Source organism: Eleutherodactylus coqui, chromosome 4, assembly GCF_035609145.1.
Source record: "Eleutherodactylus coqui strain aEleCoq1 chromosome 4, aEleCoq1.hap1, whole genome shotgun sequence".
Lineage (NCBI taxonomy): Eukaryota > Metazoa > Chordata > Amphibia > Anura > Eleutherodactylidae > Eleutherodactylus > Eleutherodactylus coqui.
The window spans coordinates 240,858,651-240,876,132 of record NC_089840.1 but is presented as its reverse complement, the minus strand read 5'-3'; the positions used below and the strand labels follow the sequence as shown (position 1 = coordinate 240,876,132).

At 42.2% G+C, this 17,482-nt stretch overlaps 1 protein-coding gene across 1 annotated transcript in view; it reads left to right on the top strand.

Moving 5' to 3' along the window:
* Positions 1–17,236, top strand: part of SPADH (spermadhesin family member) — a 46,455-nt gene extending 29,219 nt beyond the window's left edge. The window contains exons 6-10 of the mRNA XM_066601678.1: positions 1,969–1,983; positions 3,033–3,050; positions 9,606–9,620; positions 10,636–10,653; positions 17,214–17,236. Of these exons, the coding sequence (XP_066457775.1) occupies positions 1,969–1,983; positions 3,033–3,050; positions 9,606–9,620; positions 10,636–10,653; positions 17,214–17,236 (89 nt within the window). The remainder of the gene's footprint in view (positions 1–1,968; positions 1,984–3,032; positions 3,051–9,605; positions 9,621–10,635; positions 10,654–17,213) is intronic.
* The last annotated feature ends 246 nt before the right edge of the window (positions 17,237–17,482 follow it).

Below are 17,482 nucleotides of genomic sequence, written 5' to 3'. Positions count from 1 at the left end.
GCATTTTTCTTTTTTAGTGACAGAACGCCTTTAAATAAACCCTAGCTGCAGGAAGCAAATAATAATACATCACCTGCCTCCTGGAAGCGCTATCTCTGTTTGGCTGAGAGCTATGACCAATCATAGCCAGTGTTCAGTGATAAGGGGACACCCCACGGGGATGAAGGAATCCCCTTCCACAGCTGTCACAGCAGTGGCAGAGGAGAGCGATCTGCTCACTATGCCCTATCGCCAACAAGCTGAAACTACTGGATGTGACAGCATCCAGAGGTTTTACACCCAAGGAATTCCCAGCTGCAGCTGTCACAGCTGCCGCAGGGAAAAGTGATCCTCTCCCATTGCTTTCAATGGGGCTGCACTATTTATGTGTGATTATACCATTGTGTGACCACACACAAATTAAAAACACATCTGAAGCTTCGTTCACATGTTTTTCACACGGGCTCAGTCACAGGGGTGTTTTTTTGCGTGATTTTTTTGTGAGCAAAACTGGTGCGCCAATAGAACGCGTGACTGAAGCCAGCGTCATGGCTGAAAAAAACGCTGCTAGCAGCGTTTATCAGCTCAGAGGGCTCAGTCACATGGGCACTGCCCGCTATCCTCTGCCACAGCTGTGCGACAGCTGTGGCAAAGGAGAACGATGTTCGCCTGTTGAATTTAATGGAGCCGGCAATACAGCCGGCTCCATTGAAAGCAATAGGCTGCCGGCAAGCGCTGTATTAATTTTTGGGGAAGGGCTTCAAATATAAGCCCTTCCCTGAAAAGGATCCAAATAAGTGTAAAAAATAATATATACTCACCTTTTTGCAGCTGCTGGAGATCAGCCGCGTCCAGCCTGCTCTTCTCCTAAACTGCTTTCTGTAGTATTCAGCAGGCAGGGATTTGAAATCCCTGCCTGCTGAATGGGCTGCCTCTAATTGGTCAAAGCCCTCAGCGAATCAGAGGCAGCACTCAGTCACCCATTCATGAAAGCACACTGAGTATACATGTGCTTTTTCAGGGAAGGGCTTATATTTTAAGCCCTTCCCTGAAAATTAATACAGCGTTTTCCGGCAGCCCATTGCTTTCAATGGAGCCGGCTGTATTGCCGGCTCCATTGAATTCAATGGGAGAACATCGTTCTCCTCTGTGACAGCTGTGGCAGAGGAGAACGATCTTTATTATATGTTCTCAATGGGGTCGGCGCTGCTGCCGCCGGCCCCATTGAGCGCATATACAAGAACAACGATTTGCGCAGAACGCAGTTACATACGTTCTGCAAATCATTGTGTCATATAATTTTTGGCACAACCGCATAAAAAACGGACATGTGACCGATCCCATTGCAAAGCATTGGGTATATATAGACGCAGATCGGAAGTGCATCTACAAATCGGTCAAAAAAACGCCCATGTGACTAAGCCCTATATGCGTTCTGAGTTTTTTTCATGCACCTATACATGTGTAAAAAATGTGCTCATCTGACTGAGCCCTAACTGACGGCACAACCTTTTAAATAATGGGGAAAATTTACCAAGCTTATTATTTTCAACACCAAGCTTAGTATAATGTTCACCGGCACATGGAGTACTTAATACATGAGGCCTATTTTATGTATTAAGCGCATCCCAGAACGAGAATTGTACATAAATCTGTTTTAAGGAAAGCCACACCCCCTTCTCAATAAGCCCTGCCCGCTTTTCTTTCAAATACCCGTTTGTAGAAACGTGCAACTTTTTTAAACCAGAAAAGTGGCACAAAACACTTTTTACATGTGCCACAATATATAAAAAGCCAATGTTTCTGTTTCCTCATAACCAGTATGGACAAGATGAGTAGCATATATAAGTATTCTAATACATCTTCCTCAGAATGGATGATGGCTGTTATAATATACAACATTTTATCATGGTCAGTATTGTGATTACCAACATTCAAAGTTATAAACTTATCTATTTTCTTTTCTTTTCTCACGTATGTTTCATCTAGCACCTACTACAGCATGTAAGTAATAATGAGCGTTTGCACAATATACTGGGAAAGGTTTACTAAGCTAAATGAGTTAAGAAATTTGCCTCTGAGGGTGACTACCCATTAGCGTTTTTTTCCGCTGCGAATTCGCTGAGGTTCTTTTTTCCAATTGTCAATGGTACTTGGAAGCCCTTAGGCCTTGTTCACATGAGTGTGCTTATGTGAGTACATAGGTGCACACAAAACCGCACGCCCACGTACATGCAAAAACACACATAAACACAGGTCCGTGCCCATTGCTTTCTATGGGGCTGCCACTGCTGCCGGCGGCCTCATTGAATTTTTGGGGAAGTGCTTTAAATATAAGCCCTTCCCTGAAAATCATCCATGGGCTTTGTAAAAAAAAAAAAAAAGTGATACATATATATACATACACTTATTTATATATATATATATATATATATATATATATATATATATATATATACACACACTCATCTCTGATGGCACTTTCCAATTTTTTTATATTCTAAAGAAGAATTTCTTTGAAACTCAAGATTTTGCATGTTACACACCTCTGTGCATTGTGACGCTGATAGCAGGGGGCCAATGAGCTGATCAGCCGAAGTCCTGAGCGGTGGACCACAGCCGATCAGTTATTAATGACCCATACTGGGGATATGCTATTAACCCCTTCTAAGTAGTCTAAAGCTAAAACAGGTTGGTTTTTAATATAATAGTGAGGTTTTCTTCTCTTTTTCATGTATGTTTCCTCTACCGTAGTAACTCTGTCAACCATATAGGAGGAGATTTGCTGAGCAAAATCTGCAGTATTCTGGGAGACATTGTACTAAAAAAAGCACAATTCATGGAATTCAAAACTGTATTTAAAAAGATACACACAAAAGTGAAAGGAAAAACAGAAAAAAATGGGGCAAAATAGGAGGTTTGATAACTTTTTATCACCTAGTAATGAGGCCTTTATTGATCCCCACTTCCCGCACTGTATATTGTCATGGTCAGCATAATGCATTTTAAATGTTTTCCTTTTTATTTACCTCTTATGTTTCTTCACTGAGAAGATGATACTACTACCCTTGGTGAGTATAATACATTTAATGTGCGGCTGCATTATCCTTACTGAGGCATTTGTACAGTATTCTCTATCTCTATGAATTTCAGCCAGTATTGCATTTCGGTTCCATTTGAGAAAACGGGGCTGAGCTGCAGTTCCACACACAACCTGAGGAATGACATGTCGCTGTTTATTATGTTATTTTTAAGGGCACAGTCAGGCGAGCCTTTTTTTCATGCATGAATAGGTGCGCTTAAAAACTGACTCTATTAGAACCAATGCTTTCCAAAGAAATCCTACTGTAAAAGCCCTTAAAGGGGTTTTGTCATTAAAAGAAAAATTATCTAAACATACCTATTCCTTCCCTGTCTGTCTCCTTATCACATCTTCTGGTTGAGCTTCTCCAGTGCCCCAGATCAGCTCACTGCAGGATGGGCCCAGCTTGTTATGAAGGCTGCTTAATTACAAACTTCTTCCTGATGGGTCAGTGAAGGTCACATCCCTGTGCTGTAGCTTCACTGCCTAGGAAGGAATTGTAATCTATTTCAGAGACAGCTCGCATGAGCAATCTCTGAAGAAGATATTCTGTCCTCCTGCTGGCCTGTGAACTGTGACATAACGTACATTGGCAGACTGCCAACCAAATGTACATAACCTCACAGGAAGGAGAAGAATTAGGCAGCTGAAGGTGAAGTGAGCCCACAACTGCAGGAGACAGGAGAAGATAAGGGAGGTGAAGTTCTAGTTAGTAGACTGATGGGGGAGGAATAGATAAGTAGAGCATTTTTCTTTTTTAGTGACAGAACGCCTTTAAATAAACCCTAGCTGCAGGAAGCAAATAATAATACATCACCTGCCTCCTGGAAGCGCTATCTCTGTTTGGCTGAGAGCTATGACCAATCATAGCCAGTGTTCAGTGATAAGGGGACACCCCACGGGGATGAAGGAATCCCCTTCCACAGCTGTCACAGCAGTGGCAGAGGAGAGCGATCTGCTCACTATGCCCTATCGCCAACAAGCTGAAACTACTGGATGTGACAGCATCCAGAGGTTTTACACCCAAGGAATTCCCAGCTGCAGCTGTCACAGCTGCCGCAGGGAAAAGTGATCCTCTCCCATTGCTTTCAATGGGGCTGCACTATTTATGTGTGATTATACCATTGTGTGACCACACACAAATTAAAAACACATCTGAAGCTTCGTTCACATGTTTTTCACACGGGCTCAGTCACACGGGTGTTTTTTTGCATGATTTTTTTGTGAGCAAAACTGGTGCGCCAAAAGAACGCGTGACTGAAGCCAGCGTCATGGCTGAAAAAAACGCTGCTAGCAGTGTTTATCAGCTCAGAGGGCTCAGTCACATGGGCACTGCCCGCTATCCTCTGCCACAGCTGTGCGACAGCTGTGGCAGAGGAGAACGATGTTCGCCTGTTGAATTTAATGGAGCCGGCAATACAGCCGGCTCCATTGAAAGCAATGGGCTGCCGGCAAGCGCTGTATTAATTTTTGGAGAAGGGCTTCAAATATAAGCCCTTCCCTGAAAAGGATCCAAATAAGTGTAAAAAATAATATATACTCACCTTTTTGCAGCTGCTGGAGATCAGCCACGTCCAGCCTGCTCTTCTCCTAAACTGCTTTCTGTAGTATTCAGCAGGCAGGGATTTGAAATCCCTGCCTGCTGAATGGGCTGCCTCTAATTGGTCACAGCCCTCAGCGAATCAGAGGCAGCACTCAGTCACCCATTCATGAAAGCACACTGAGTATACATGTGCTTTTCAGGGAAGGGCTTATATTTTAAGCCCTTCCCTGAAAATTAATACAGCGTTTTCCGGCAGCCCATTGCTTTCAATGGAGCCGGCTGTATTGCCGGCTCCATTGAATACAATGGGAGAACATCGTTCTCCTCTGTGACAGCTGTGGCAGAGGAGAACGATCTTTATTATATGTTCTCAATGGGGTCGGCGCTGCTGCCGCCGGCCCCATTGAGCGCATATACAAGAACAACGATTTGCGCAGAACGCAGTTACATGCGTTCTGCAAATCATTGTGTCATATAATTTTTGGCACAACCGCATAAAAAACGGACATGTGACCGATCCCATTGCAAAGCATTGGGTATATATAGACGCAGATCGGAAGTGCATCTACAAATCGGTCAAAAAAACGCCCATGTGACTAAGCCCTATATGCGTTCTGAGTTTTTTTCACGCACCTATACATGTGTAAAAAATGTGCTCATCTGACTGAGCCCTAACTGACGGCACAACCTTTTAAATAATGGGGAAAATTTACCAAGCTTATTATGTTCAACACCAAGCTTAGTATAATGTTCACCGGCACATGGAGTACTTAATACATGAGGCCTATTTTATGTATTAAGCGCATCCCAGAACGAGAATTGTACATAAATCTGTTTTAAGGAAAGCCACACCCCCTTCTCAATAAGCCCTGCCCGCTTTTCTTTCAAATACCCGTTTGTAGAAACATGTGCAACTTTTTTAAACCAGAAAAGTGGCACAAAACACTTTTTACATGTGCCACAATATATAAAAAGCCAATGTTTCTGTTTCCTCATAACCAGTATGGACAAGATGAGTAGCATATATAAGTATTCTAATACATCTTCCTCAGAATGGATGATGGCTGTTATAATATACAACATTTTATCATGGTCAGTATTGTGATTACCAACATTCAAAGTTATAAACTTATCTATTTTCTTTTCTTTTCTCACGTATGTTTCATCTAGCACCTACTACAGCATGTAAGTAATAATGAACGTTTGTACAATATACTGGGAAAGGTTTACTAAGCTAAATGAGTTAAGAAATTTGCCTCTGAGGGTGACCACCCATTAGCGTTTTTTTCCGCTGCGAATTCGCTGAGGTTCTTTTTTCCAATTGTCAATGGTACTTGGAAGCCCTTAGGCCTTGTTCACACGAGTGTGCTTATGTGAGTACATAGGTGCACACAAAACCGCACGCCCACGTACATGCAAAAACACGCATAAACACAGGTCCGTGCCCATTGCTTTCTATGGGGCTGCCACTGCTGCCGGCGGCCTCATTGAATTTTTGGGGAAGTGCTTTAAATATAAGCCCTTCCCTGAAAATCATCCATGGCTTTTGTAAAAAAAAAAAAAAATTATATATATATATATACATACACTTATTTATATATATATATATATATATATATATATATATATATATATATATATATATATATATATATGTATATATACACACACACTCATCTCTGATGGCACTTTCCAATTTTTTTATATTCTAAAGAATTTCTTTGAAACTCAAGATTTTGCATGTTACACACCTCTGTGCATTGTGACGCTGATAGCAGGGGGCCAATGAGCTGATCAGCCGAGGTCCTGAGCGGTGGACCACAGCCGATCAGTTATTAATGACCCATACTGGGGATATGCTATTAACCCCTTCTAAGTAGTCTAAAGCTAAAACAGGTTGGTTTTTAACATAATAGTGAGGTTTTCTTCTCTTTTTCATGTATGTTTCCTCTACCGTAGTAACTCTGTCAACCATATAGGAGGAGATTTGCTGAGCAAAATCTGCAGTATTCTGGGAGACATTGTACTAAAAAAAGCACAATTCATGGAATTCAAAACTGTATTTAAAAAGATACACACAAAAGTGAAAGGAAAAACAGAAAAAAATGGGGCAAAATAGGAGGTTTGATAACTTTTTATCACCTAGTAATGAGGCCTTTATTGATCCCCACTTCCCGCACTGTATATTGTCATGGTCAGCATAATGCATTTTAAATGTTTTCCTTTTTATTTACCTCTTATGTTTCTTCACTGAGAAGATGATACTACTACCCTTGGTGAGTATAATACATTTAATGTGCGGCTGCATTATCCTTACTGAGGCATTTGTACAGTATTCTCTATCTCTATGAATTTCAGCCAGTATTGCATTTCGGTTCCATTTGAGAAAACGGGGCTGAGCTGCAGTTCCACACACAACCTGAGGACATACGTGTCGCTGTTTATTATGTTATTTTTAAGGGCACAGTCAGGCGAGCCTTTTTTTCATGCATGAATAGGTGCGCTTAAAAACTGACTCTATTAGAACCAATGCTTTCCAAAGAAATCCTACTGTAAAAGCCCTTAAAGGGGTTTTGTCATTAAAAGAAAAATTATCTAAACATACCTATTCCTTCCCTGTCTGTCTCCTTATCACATCTTCTGGTTGAGCTTCTCCAGTGCCCCAGATCAGCTCACTGCAGGATGGGCCCTGCTTGTTATGAAGGCTGCTTAATTACAAAGTTCTTCCTGATGGGTCAGTGAAGGTCACATCCCTGTGCTTTAGCTTCACTGCCTAGGAAGGAATTGTAATCTATTTCAGAGACAGCTCGCATGAGCAATCTCTGAAGAAGATATTCTGTCCTCCTGCTGGCCTGTGAACTGTGACATAACGTACATTGGCAGACTGCCAACCAAATGTACATAACCTCACAGGAAGGAGAAGAATTAGGCAGCTGAAGGTGAAGTGAGCCCACAACTGCAGGAGACAGGAGAAGATAAGGGAGGTGAAGTTCTAGTTAGTAGACTGATGGGGGAGGAATAGATAAGTAGAGCATTTTTCTTTTTTAGTGACAGAACGCCTTTAAATAAACCCTAGCTGCAGGAAGCAAATAATAATACATCACCTGCCTCCTGGAAGCGCTATCTCTGTTTGGCTGAGAGCTATGACCAATCATAGCCAGTGTTCAGTGATAAGGGGACTCCCCACGGGGATGAAGGAATCCCCTTCCACAGCTGTCACAGCAGTGGCAGAGGAGAGCGATCTGCTCACTATGCCCTATCGCCAACAAGCTGAAACTACTGGATGTGACAGCATCCAGAGGTTTTACACCCAAGGAATTCCCAGCTGCAGCTGTCACAGCTGCCGCAGGGAAAAGTGATCCTCTCCCATTGCTTTCAATGGGGCTGCACTATTTATGTGTGATTATACCATTGTGTGACCACACACAAATTAAAAACACATCTGAAGCTTCGTTCACATGTTTTTCACACGGGCTCAGTCACACGGGTGTTTTTTTGCATGATTTTTTTGTGAGCAAAACTGGTGCGCCAAAAGAACGCGTGACTGAAGCCAGCGTCATGGCTGAAAAAAACGCTGCTAGCAGTGTTTATCAGCTCAGAGGGCTCAGTCACATGGGCACTGCCCGCTATCCTCTGCCACAGCTGTGCGACAGCTGTGGCAGAGGAGAACGATGTTCGCCTGTTGAATTTAATGGAGCCGGCAATACAGCCGGCTCCATTGAAAGCAATGGGCTGCCGGCAAGCGCTGTATTAATTTTTGGGGAAGGGCTTCAAATATAAGCCCTTCCCTGAAAAGGATCCAAATAAGTGTAAAAAATAATATATACTCACCTTTTTGCAGCTGCTGGAGATCAGCCACGTCCAGCCTGCTCTTCTCCTAAACTGCTTTCTGTAGTATTCAGCAGCCAGGGATTTGAAATCCCTGCCTGCTGAATGGGCTGCCTCTAATTGGTCACAGCCCTCAGCGAATCAGAGGCAGCACTCAGTCACCCATTCATGAAAGCACACTGAGTATACATGTGCTTTTCAGGGAAGGGCTTATATTTTAAGCCCTTCCCTGAAAATTAATACAGCGTTTTCCGGCAGCCCATTGCTTTCAATGGAGCCGGCTGTATTGCCGGCTCCATTGAATTCAATGGGAGAACATCGTTCTCCTCTGTGACAGCTGTGGCAGAGGAGAACGATCTTTATTCTATGTTCTCAATGGGGTCGGCGCTGCTGCCGCCGGCCCCATTGAGCGCATATACAAGAACAACGATTTGCGCAGAACGCAGTTACATGCGTTCTGCAAATCATTGTGTCATATAATTTTTGGCACAACCGCATAAAAAACGGACATGTGACCGATCCCATTGCAAAGCATTGGGTATATATAGACGCAGATCGGAAGTGCATCTACAAATCGGTCAAAAAAACGCTCCATGTGACTAAGCCCTATATGCGTTCTGAGCTTTTTTCACGCACCTATACATGTGTAAAAAATGTGCTCATCTGACTGAGCCCTAACTGACGGCACAACCTTTTAAATAATGGGGAAAATTTACCAAGCTTATTATTTTCAACACCAAGCTTAGTATAATGTTCACCGGCACATGGAGTACTTAATACATGAGGCCTATTTTATGTATTAAGCGCATCCCAGAACGAGAATTGTACATAAATCTGTTTTAAGGAAAGCCACACCCCCTTCTCAATAAGCCCTGCCCGCTTTTCTTTCAAATACCCGTTTGTAGAAACATGTGCAACTTTTTTAAACCAGAAAAGTGGCACAAAACACTTTTTACATGTGCCACAATATATAAAAAGCCAATGTTTCTGTTTCCTCATAACCAGTATGGACAAGATGAGTAGCATATATAAGTATTCTAATACATCTTCCTCAGAATGGATGATGGCTGTTATAATATACAACATTTTATCATGGTCAGTATTGTGATTACCAACATTCAAAGTTATAAACTTATCTATTTTCTTTTCTTTTCTCACGTATGTTTCATCTAGCACCTACTACAGCATGTAAGTAATAATGAACGTTTGTACAATATACTGGGAAAGGTTTACTAAGCTAAATGAGTTAAGAAATTTGCCTCTGAGGGTGACCACCCATTAGCGTTTTTTTCCGCTGCGAATTCGCTGAGGTTCTTTTTTCCAATTGTCAATGGTACTTGGAAGCCCTTAGGCCTTGTTCACACGAGTGTGCTTATGTGAGTACATAGGTGCACACAAAACCGCACGCCCACGTACATGCAAAAACACGCATAAACACAGGTCCGTGCCCATTGCTTTCTATGGGGCTGCCACTGCTGCCGGCGGCCTCATTGAATTTTTGGGGAAGTGCTTTAAATATAAGCCCTTCCCTGAAAATCATCCATGGCTTTTGTAAAAAAAATAAAAATTATATATATATATATGCATACACTTATATATATATATATACACACACTCATCTCTGATGGCACTTTCCAACTTTTTTATATTCTAAAGAAGAATTTCTTTGAAACTCAAGATTTTGCATGTTACACACCTCTGTGCATTGTGACGCTGATAGCAGGGGGCCAATGAGCTGATCAGCCAAAGTCCTGAGCGGTGGACCACAGACGATCAGTTATTAATGACCCATACTGGGGATATGCTATTAACCCCTTCTAAGTAGTCTAAAGCTAAAACAGGTTGGTTTTTAACATAATAGTGAGGTTTTCTTCTCTTTTTCATGTATGTTTCCTCTACCGTAGTAACTCTGTCAACCATATAGGAGGAGATTTGCTGAGCAAAATCTGCAGTATTCTGGGAGACATTGTACTAAAAAAAGCACAATTCATGGAATTTAAAACTGTATTTAAAAAGATACACACAAAAGTGAAAGGAAAAACAGAAAAAAATGGGGCAAAATAGGAGGTTTGATAACTTTTTATCACCTAGTAATGAGGCCTTTATTGATCCCCACTTCCCGCACTGTATATTGTCATGGTCAGCATAATGCATTTTAAATGTTTTCCTTTTTATTTACCTCTTATGTTTCTTCCCTGAGAAGATGATACTACTACCCTTGGTGAGTATAATACATTTAATGTGCGGCTGCATTATCCTTACTGAGGCATTTGTACAGTATTCTCTATCTCTATGAATTTCAGCCAGTATTGCATTTCGGTTCCATTTGAGAAAACGGGGCTGAGCTGCAGTTCCACACACAACCTGAGGACATACGTGTCGCTGCTTATTGTGTTATTTTTAAGGGCACAGTCAGGCGAGCCTTTTTTTCATGCATGAATAGGTGCGTTTAAAAACTGACTCTATTAGAACCAATGCTTTCCAAAGAAATCCTACTGTAAAAGCCCTTAAAGGGGTTTTGTCATTAAAAGAAAAATTATCTAAACATACCTATTCCTTCCCTGTCTGTCTCCTTATCACATCTTCTGGTTGAGCTTCTCCAGTGCCCCAGATCAGCTCACTGCAGGATGGGCTCAGCTTATTATGAAGGCTGCTTAATTACAAACTTCTTCCTGATGGGTCAGTGAAGGTCACATCCCTGTGCTGTAGCTTCACTGCCTAGGAAGGAATTGTAATCTATTTCAGAGACAGCTCGCATGAGCAATCTCTGAAGAAGATAGTCTGTCCTCCTGCTGGCCTGTGAACTGTGACATAACGTACATTGGCAGACTGCCAACCAAATGTACATAACCTCACAGGAAGGAGAAGAATCAGGCAGCTGAAGGTGAAGTGAGCCCACAGACTGCAGGAGACAGGAGAAGATAAGGGAGGTGAAGATCTAGTTAGTAGACTGATGGGGGAGGAATAGATAAGTAGAGCATTTTTCTTTTTTAGTGACAGAACGCCTTTAAATAAACCCTAGCTGCAGGAAGCAAATAATAATACATCACCTGCCTCCTGGAAGCGCTATCTCTGTTTGGCTGAGAGCTATGACCAATCATAGCCAGTGTTCAGTGATAAGGGGACTCCCCACGGGGATGAAGGAATCCCCTTCCACAGCTGTCACAGCAGTGGCAGAGGAGAGCGATCTGCTCACTATGCCCTATCGCCAACAAGCTTAAACTACTGGATGTGACAGCATCCAGAGGTTTTACACCCAAGGAATTCCCAGCTGCAGCTGTCACAGCTGCCGCAGGGAAAAGTGATCCTCTCCCATTGCTTTCAATGGGGCTGCACTATTTATGTGTGATTATACCATTGTGTGACCACACACAAATTAAAAACACATCTGAAGCTTCGTTCACATGTTTTTCACACGGGCTCAGTCACACGGGTGTTTTTTTTCGTGATTTTTTTGTGAGCAAAACTGGTGCGCCAATAGAACGCGTGACTGAAGCCAGCGTCATGGCTGAAAAAAACGCTGCTAGCAGCGTTTATCAGCTCAGAGGGCTCAGTCACATGGGCACTGCCCGCTATCCTCTGCCACAGCTGTGCGACAGCTGTGGCAGAGGAGAACGATGTTCGCCTGTTGAATTTAATGGAGCCGGCAATACAGCCGGCTCCATTGAAAGCAATGGGCTGCTGGCAAGCGCTGTATTAATTTTTGGGGAAGGGCTTCAAATATAAGCCCTTCCCTGAAAAGGATCCAAATAAGTGTAAAAAATAATATATACTCACCTTTTTGCAGCTGCTGGAGATCAGCCGCGTCCAGCCTGCTCTTCTCCTAAACTGCTTTCTGTAGTATTCAGCAGGCAGGGATTTGAAATCCCTGCCTGCTGAATGGGCTGCCTCTAATTGGTCACAGCCCTCAGCGAATCAGAGGCAGCACTCAGTCACCCATTCATGAAAGCACACTGAGTATACATGTGCTTTTTCAGGGAAGGGCTTATATTTTAAGCCCTTCCCTGAAAATTAATACAGCGTTTTCCGGCAGCCCATTGCTTTCAATGGAGCCGGCTGTATTGCCGGCTCCATTGAATACAATGGGAGAACATCGTTCTCCTCTGTGACAGCTGTGGCAGAGGAGAACGATCTTTATTATATGTTCTCAATGGGGTCGGCGCTGCTGCCGCCGGCCCCATTGAGCGCATATACAAGAACAACGATTTGCGCAGAACGCAGTTACATGCGTTCTGCAAATCATTGTGTCATATAATTTTTGGCACAACCGCATAAAAAACGGACATGTGACCGATCCCATTGCAAAGCATTGGGTATATATAGACGCAGATCGGAAGTGCATCTACAAATCGGTCAAAAAAACGCCCATGTGACTAAGCCCTATATGCGTTCTGAGTTTTTTTCACGCACCTATACATGTGTAAAAAATGTGCTCATCTGACTGAGCCCTAACTGACGGCACAACCTTTTAAATAATGGGGAAAATTTACCAAGCTTATTATTTTCAACACCAAGCTTAGTATAATGTTCACCCGCACATGGAGTACTTAATACATGAGGCCTATTTTATGTATTAAGCGCATCCCAGAACGAGAATTGTACATAAATCTGTTTTAAGGAAAGCCACACCCCCTTCTCAATAAGCCCTGCCCGCTTTTCTTTCAAATACCCGTTTGTAGAAACATGTGCAACTTTTTTAAACCAGAAAAGTGGCACAAAACACTTTTTACATGTGCCACAATATATAAAAAGCCAATGTTTCTGTTTCCTCATAACCAGTATGGACAAGATGAGTAGCATATATAAGTATTCTAATACATCTTCCTCAGAATGGATGATGGCTGTTATAATATACAACATTTTATCATGGTCAGTATTGTGATTACCAACATTCAAAGTTATAAACTTATCTATTTTCTTTTCTTTTCTCACGTATGTTTCATCTAGCACCTACTACAGCATGTAAGTAATAATGAACGTTTGTACAATATACTGGGAAAGGTTTACTAAGCTAAATGAGTTAAGAAATTTGCCTCTGAGGGTGACTACCCATTAGCGTTTTTTTCCGCTGCGAATTCGCTGAGGTTCTTTTTTCCAATTGTCAATGGTACTTGGAAGCCCTTAGGCCTTGTTCACACGAGTGTGCTTATGTGAGTACATAGGTGCACACAAAACCGCACGCCCACGTACATGCAAAAACACGCATAAACACAGGTCCGTGCCCATTGCTTTCTATGGGGCTGCCACTGCTGCCGGCGGCCTCATTGAATTTTTGGGGAAGTGCTTTAAATATAAGCCCTTCCCTGAAAATCATCCATGGCTTTTGTAAAAAAAAAAAAAATTATATATATATATATACATACACTTATTTATATATATATATATATATATATATATATATACACACACACTTATATATATATATATATATATATATACACACACACACTCATCTCTGATGGCACTTTCCAATTTTTTTATATTCTAAAGAAGAATTTCTTTGAAACTCAAGATTTTGCATGTTACACACCTCTGTGCATTGTGACGCTGATAACAGGGGGCCAATGAGCTGATCAGCCAAAGTCCTGAGCGGTGGACCACAGCCGATCAGTTATTAATGACCCATACTGGGGATATGCTATTAACCCCTTCTAAGTAGTCTAAAGCTAAAACAGGTTCTTTTTTAACATAATAGTGAGGTTTTCTTCTCTTTTTCATGTATGTTTCCTCTACCGTAGTAACTCTGTCAACCATATAGGAGGAGATTTGCTGAGCAAAATCTGCAGTATTCTGGGAGACATTGTACTAAAAAAAGCACAATTCATGGAATTTAAAACTGTATTTAAAAAGATACACACAAAAGTGAAAGGAAAAACAGAAAAAAATGGGGCAAAATAGGAGGTTTGATAACTTTTTATCACCTAGTAATGAGGCCTTTATTGATCCCCACTTCCCGCACTGTATATTGTCATGGTCAGCATAATGCATTTTAAATGTTTTCCTTTTTATTTACCTCTTATGTTTCTTCACTGAGAAGATGATACTACTACCCTTGGTGAGTATAATACATTTAATGTGCGGCTGCATTATCCTTACTGAGGCATTTGTACAGTATTCTCTATCTCTATGAATTTCAGCCAGTATTGCATTTCGGTTCCATTTGAGAAAACGGGGCTGAGCTGCAGTTCCACACACAACCTGAGGACTGACGTGTCGCTGTTTATTATGTTATTTTTAAGGGCACAGTCAGGCGAGCCTTTTTTTCATGCATGAATAGGTGCGTTTAAAAACTGACTCTATTAGAACCAATGCTTTCCAAAGAAATCCTACTGTAAAAGCCCTTAAAGGGGTTTTGTCATTAAAAGAAAAATTATCTAAACATACCTATTCCTTCCCTGTCTGTCTCCTTATCACATCTTCTGGTTGAGCTTCTCCAGTGCCCCAGATCAGCTCACTGCAGGATGGGCCCAGCTTGTTATGAAGGCTGCTTAATTACAAACTTCTTCCTGATGGGTCAGTGAAGGTCACATCCCTGTGCTGTAGCTTCACTGCCTAGGAAGGAATTGTAATCTATTTCAGAGACAGCTCGCATGAGCAATCTCTGAAGAAGATATTCTGTCCTCCTGCTGGCCTGTGAACTGTGACATAACGTACATTGGCAGACTGCCAACCAAATGTACATAACCTCACAGGAAGGAGCAGAATCAGGCAGCTGAAGGTGAAGTGAGCCCACAGACTGCAGGAGACAGGAGAAGATAAGGGAGGTGAAGATCTAGTTAGTAGACTGATGGGGGAGGAATAGATAAGTAGAGCATTTTTCTTTTTTAGTGACAGAACGCCTTTAAATAAACCCTAGCTGCAGGAAGCAAATAATAATACATCACCTGCCTCCTGGAAGCGCTATCTCTGTTTGGCTGAGAGCTATGACCAATCATAGCCAGTGTTCAGTGATAAGGGGACTCCCCACGGGGATGAAGGAATCCCCTTCCACAGCTGTCACAGCAGTGGCAGAGGAGAGCGATCTGCTCACTATGCCCTATCGCCAACAAGCTGAAACTACTGGATGTGACAGCATCCAGAGGTTTTACACCCAAGGAATTCCCAGCTGCAGCTGTCACAGCTGCCGCAGGGAAAAGTGATCCTCTCCCATTGCTTTCAATGGGGCTGCACTATTTATGTGTGATTATACCATTGTGTGACCACACACAAATTAAAAACACATCTGAAGCTTCGTTCACATGTTTTTCACACGGACTTAGTCACACGGGTGTTTTTTTGCGTGATTTTTTTGTGAGCAAAACTGGTGCGCCAAAAGAACGCGTGACTGAAGCCAGCGTCATGGCTGAAAAAAACGCTGCTAGCAGCGTTTATCAGCTCAGAGGGCTCAGTCACATGGGCACTGCCCGCTATCCTCTGCCACAGCTGTGCGACAGCTGTGGCAGAGGAGAACGATGTTCGCCTGTTGAATTTAATGGAGCTGGCAATACAGCCGGCTCCATTGAAAGCAATGGGCTGCTGGCAAGCGCTGTATTAATTTTTGGGGAAGGGCTTCAAATATAAGCCCTTCCCTGAAAAGGATCCAAATAAGTGTAAAAAATAATATATACTCACCTTTTTGCAGCTGCTGGAGATCAGCCGCGTCCAGCCTGCTCTTCTCCTAAACTGCTTTCTGTAGTATTCAGCAGGCAGGGATTTGAAATCCCTGCCTGCTGAATGGGCTGCCTCTAATTGGTCACAGCCCTCAGCGAATCAGAGGCAGCACTCAGTCACCCATTCATGAAAGCACACTGAGTATACATGTGCTTTTTCAGGGAAGGGCTTATATTTTAAGCCCTTCCCTGAAAATTAATACAGCGTTTTCCGGCAGCCCATTGCTTTCAATGGAGCCGGCTGTATTGCCGGCTCCATTGAATACAATGGGAGAACATCGTTCTCCTCTGTGACAGCTGTGGCAGAGGAGAACGATCTTTATTATATGTTCTCAATGGGGTCGGCGCTGCTGCCGCCGGCCCCATTGAGCGCATATACAAGAACAACGATTTGCGCAGAACGCAGTTACATGCGTTCTGCAAATCATTGTGTCATATAATTTTTGGCACAACCGCATAAAAAACGGACATGTGACCGATCCCATTGCAAAGCATTGGGTATATATAGACGCAGATCGGAAGTGCATCTACAAATCGGTCAAAAAAACGCCCATGTGACTAAGCCCTATATGCGTTCTGAGTTTTTTTCACGCACCTATACATGTGTAAAAAATGTGCTCATCTGACTGAGCCCTAACTGACGGCACAACCTTTTAAATAATGGGGAAAATTTACCAAGCTTATTATTTTCAACACCAAGCTTAGTATAATGTTCACCCGCACATGGAGTACTTAATACATGAGGCCTATTTTATGTATTAAGCGCATCCCAGAACGAGAATTGTACATAAATCTGTTTTAAGGAAAGCCACACCCCCTTCTCAATAAGCCCTGCCCGCTTTTCTTTCAAATACCCGTTTGTAGAAACATGTGCAACTTTTTTAAACCAGAAAAGTGGCACAAAACACTTTTTACATGTGCCCCAATATATAAAAAGCCAATGTTTCTGTTTCCTCATAACCAGTATGGACAAGATGAGTAGCATATATAAGTATTCTAATACATCTTCCTCAGAATGGATGATGGCTGTTATAATATACAACATTTTATCATGGTCAGTATTGTGATTACCAACATTCAAAGTTATAAACTTATCTATTTTCTTTTCTTTTCTCACGTATGTTTCATCTAGCACCTACTACAGCATGTAAGTAATAATGAACGTTTGTACAATATACTGGGAAAGGTTTACTAAGCTAAATGAGTTAAGAAATTTGCCTCTGAGGGTGACTACCCATTAGCGTTTTTTTCCGCTGCGAATTCGCTGAGGTTCTTTTTTCCAATTGTCAATGGTACTTGGAAGCCCTTAGGCCTTGTTCACACGAGTGTGCTTATGTGAGTACATAGGTGCACACAAAACCGCACGCCCACGTACATGCAAAAACACGCATAAACACAGGT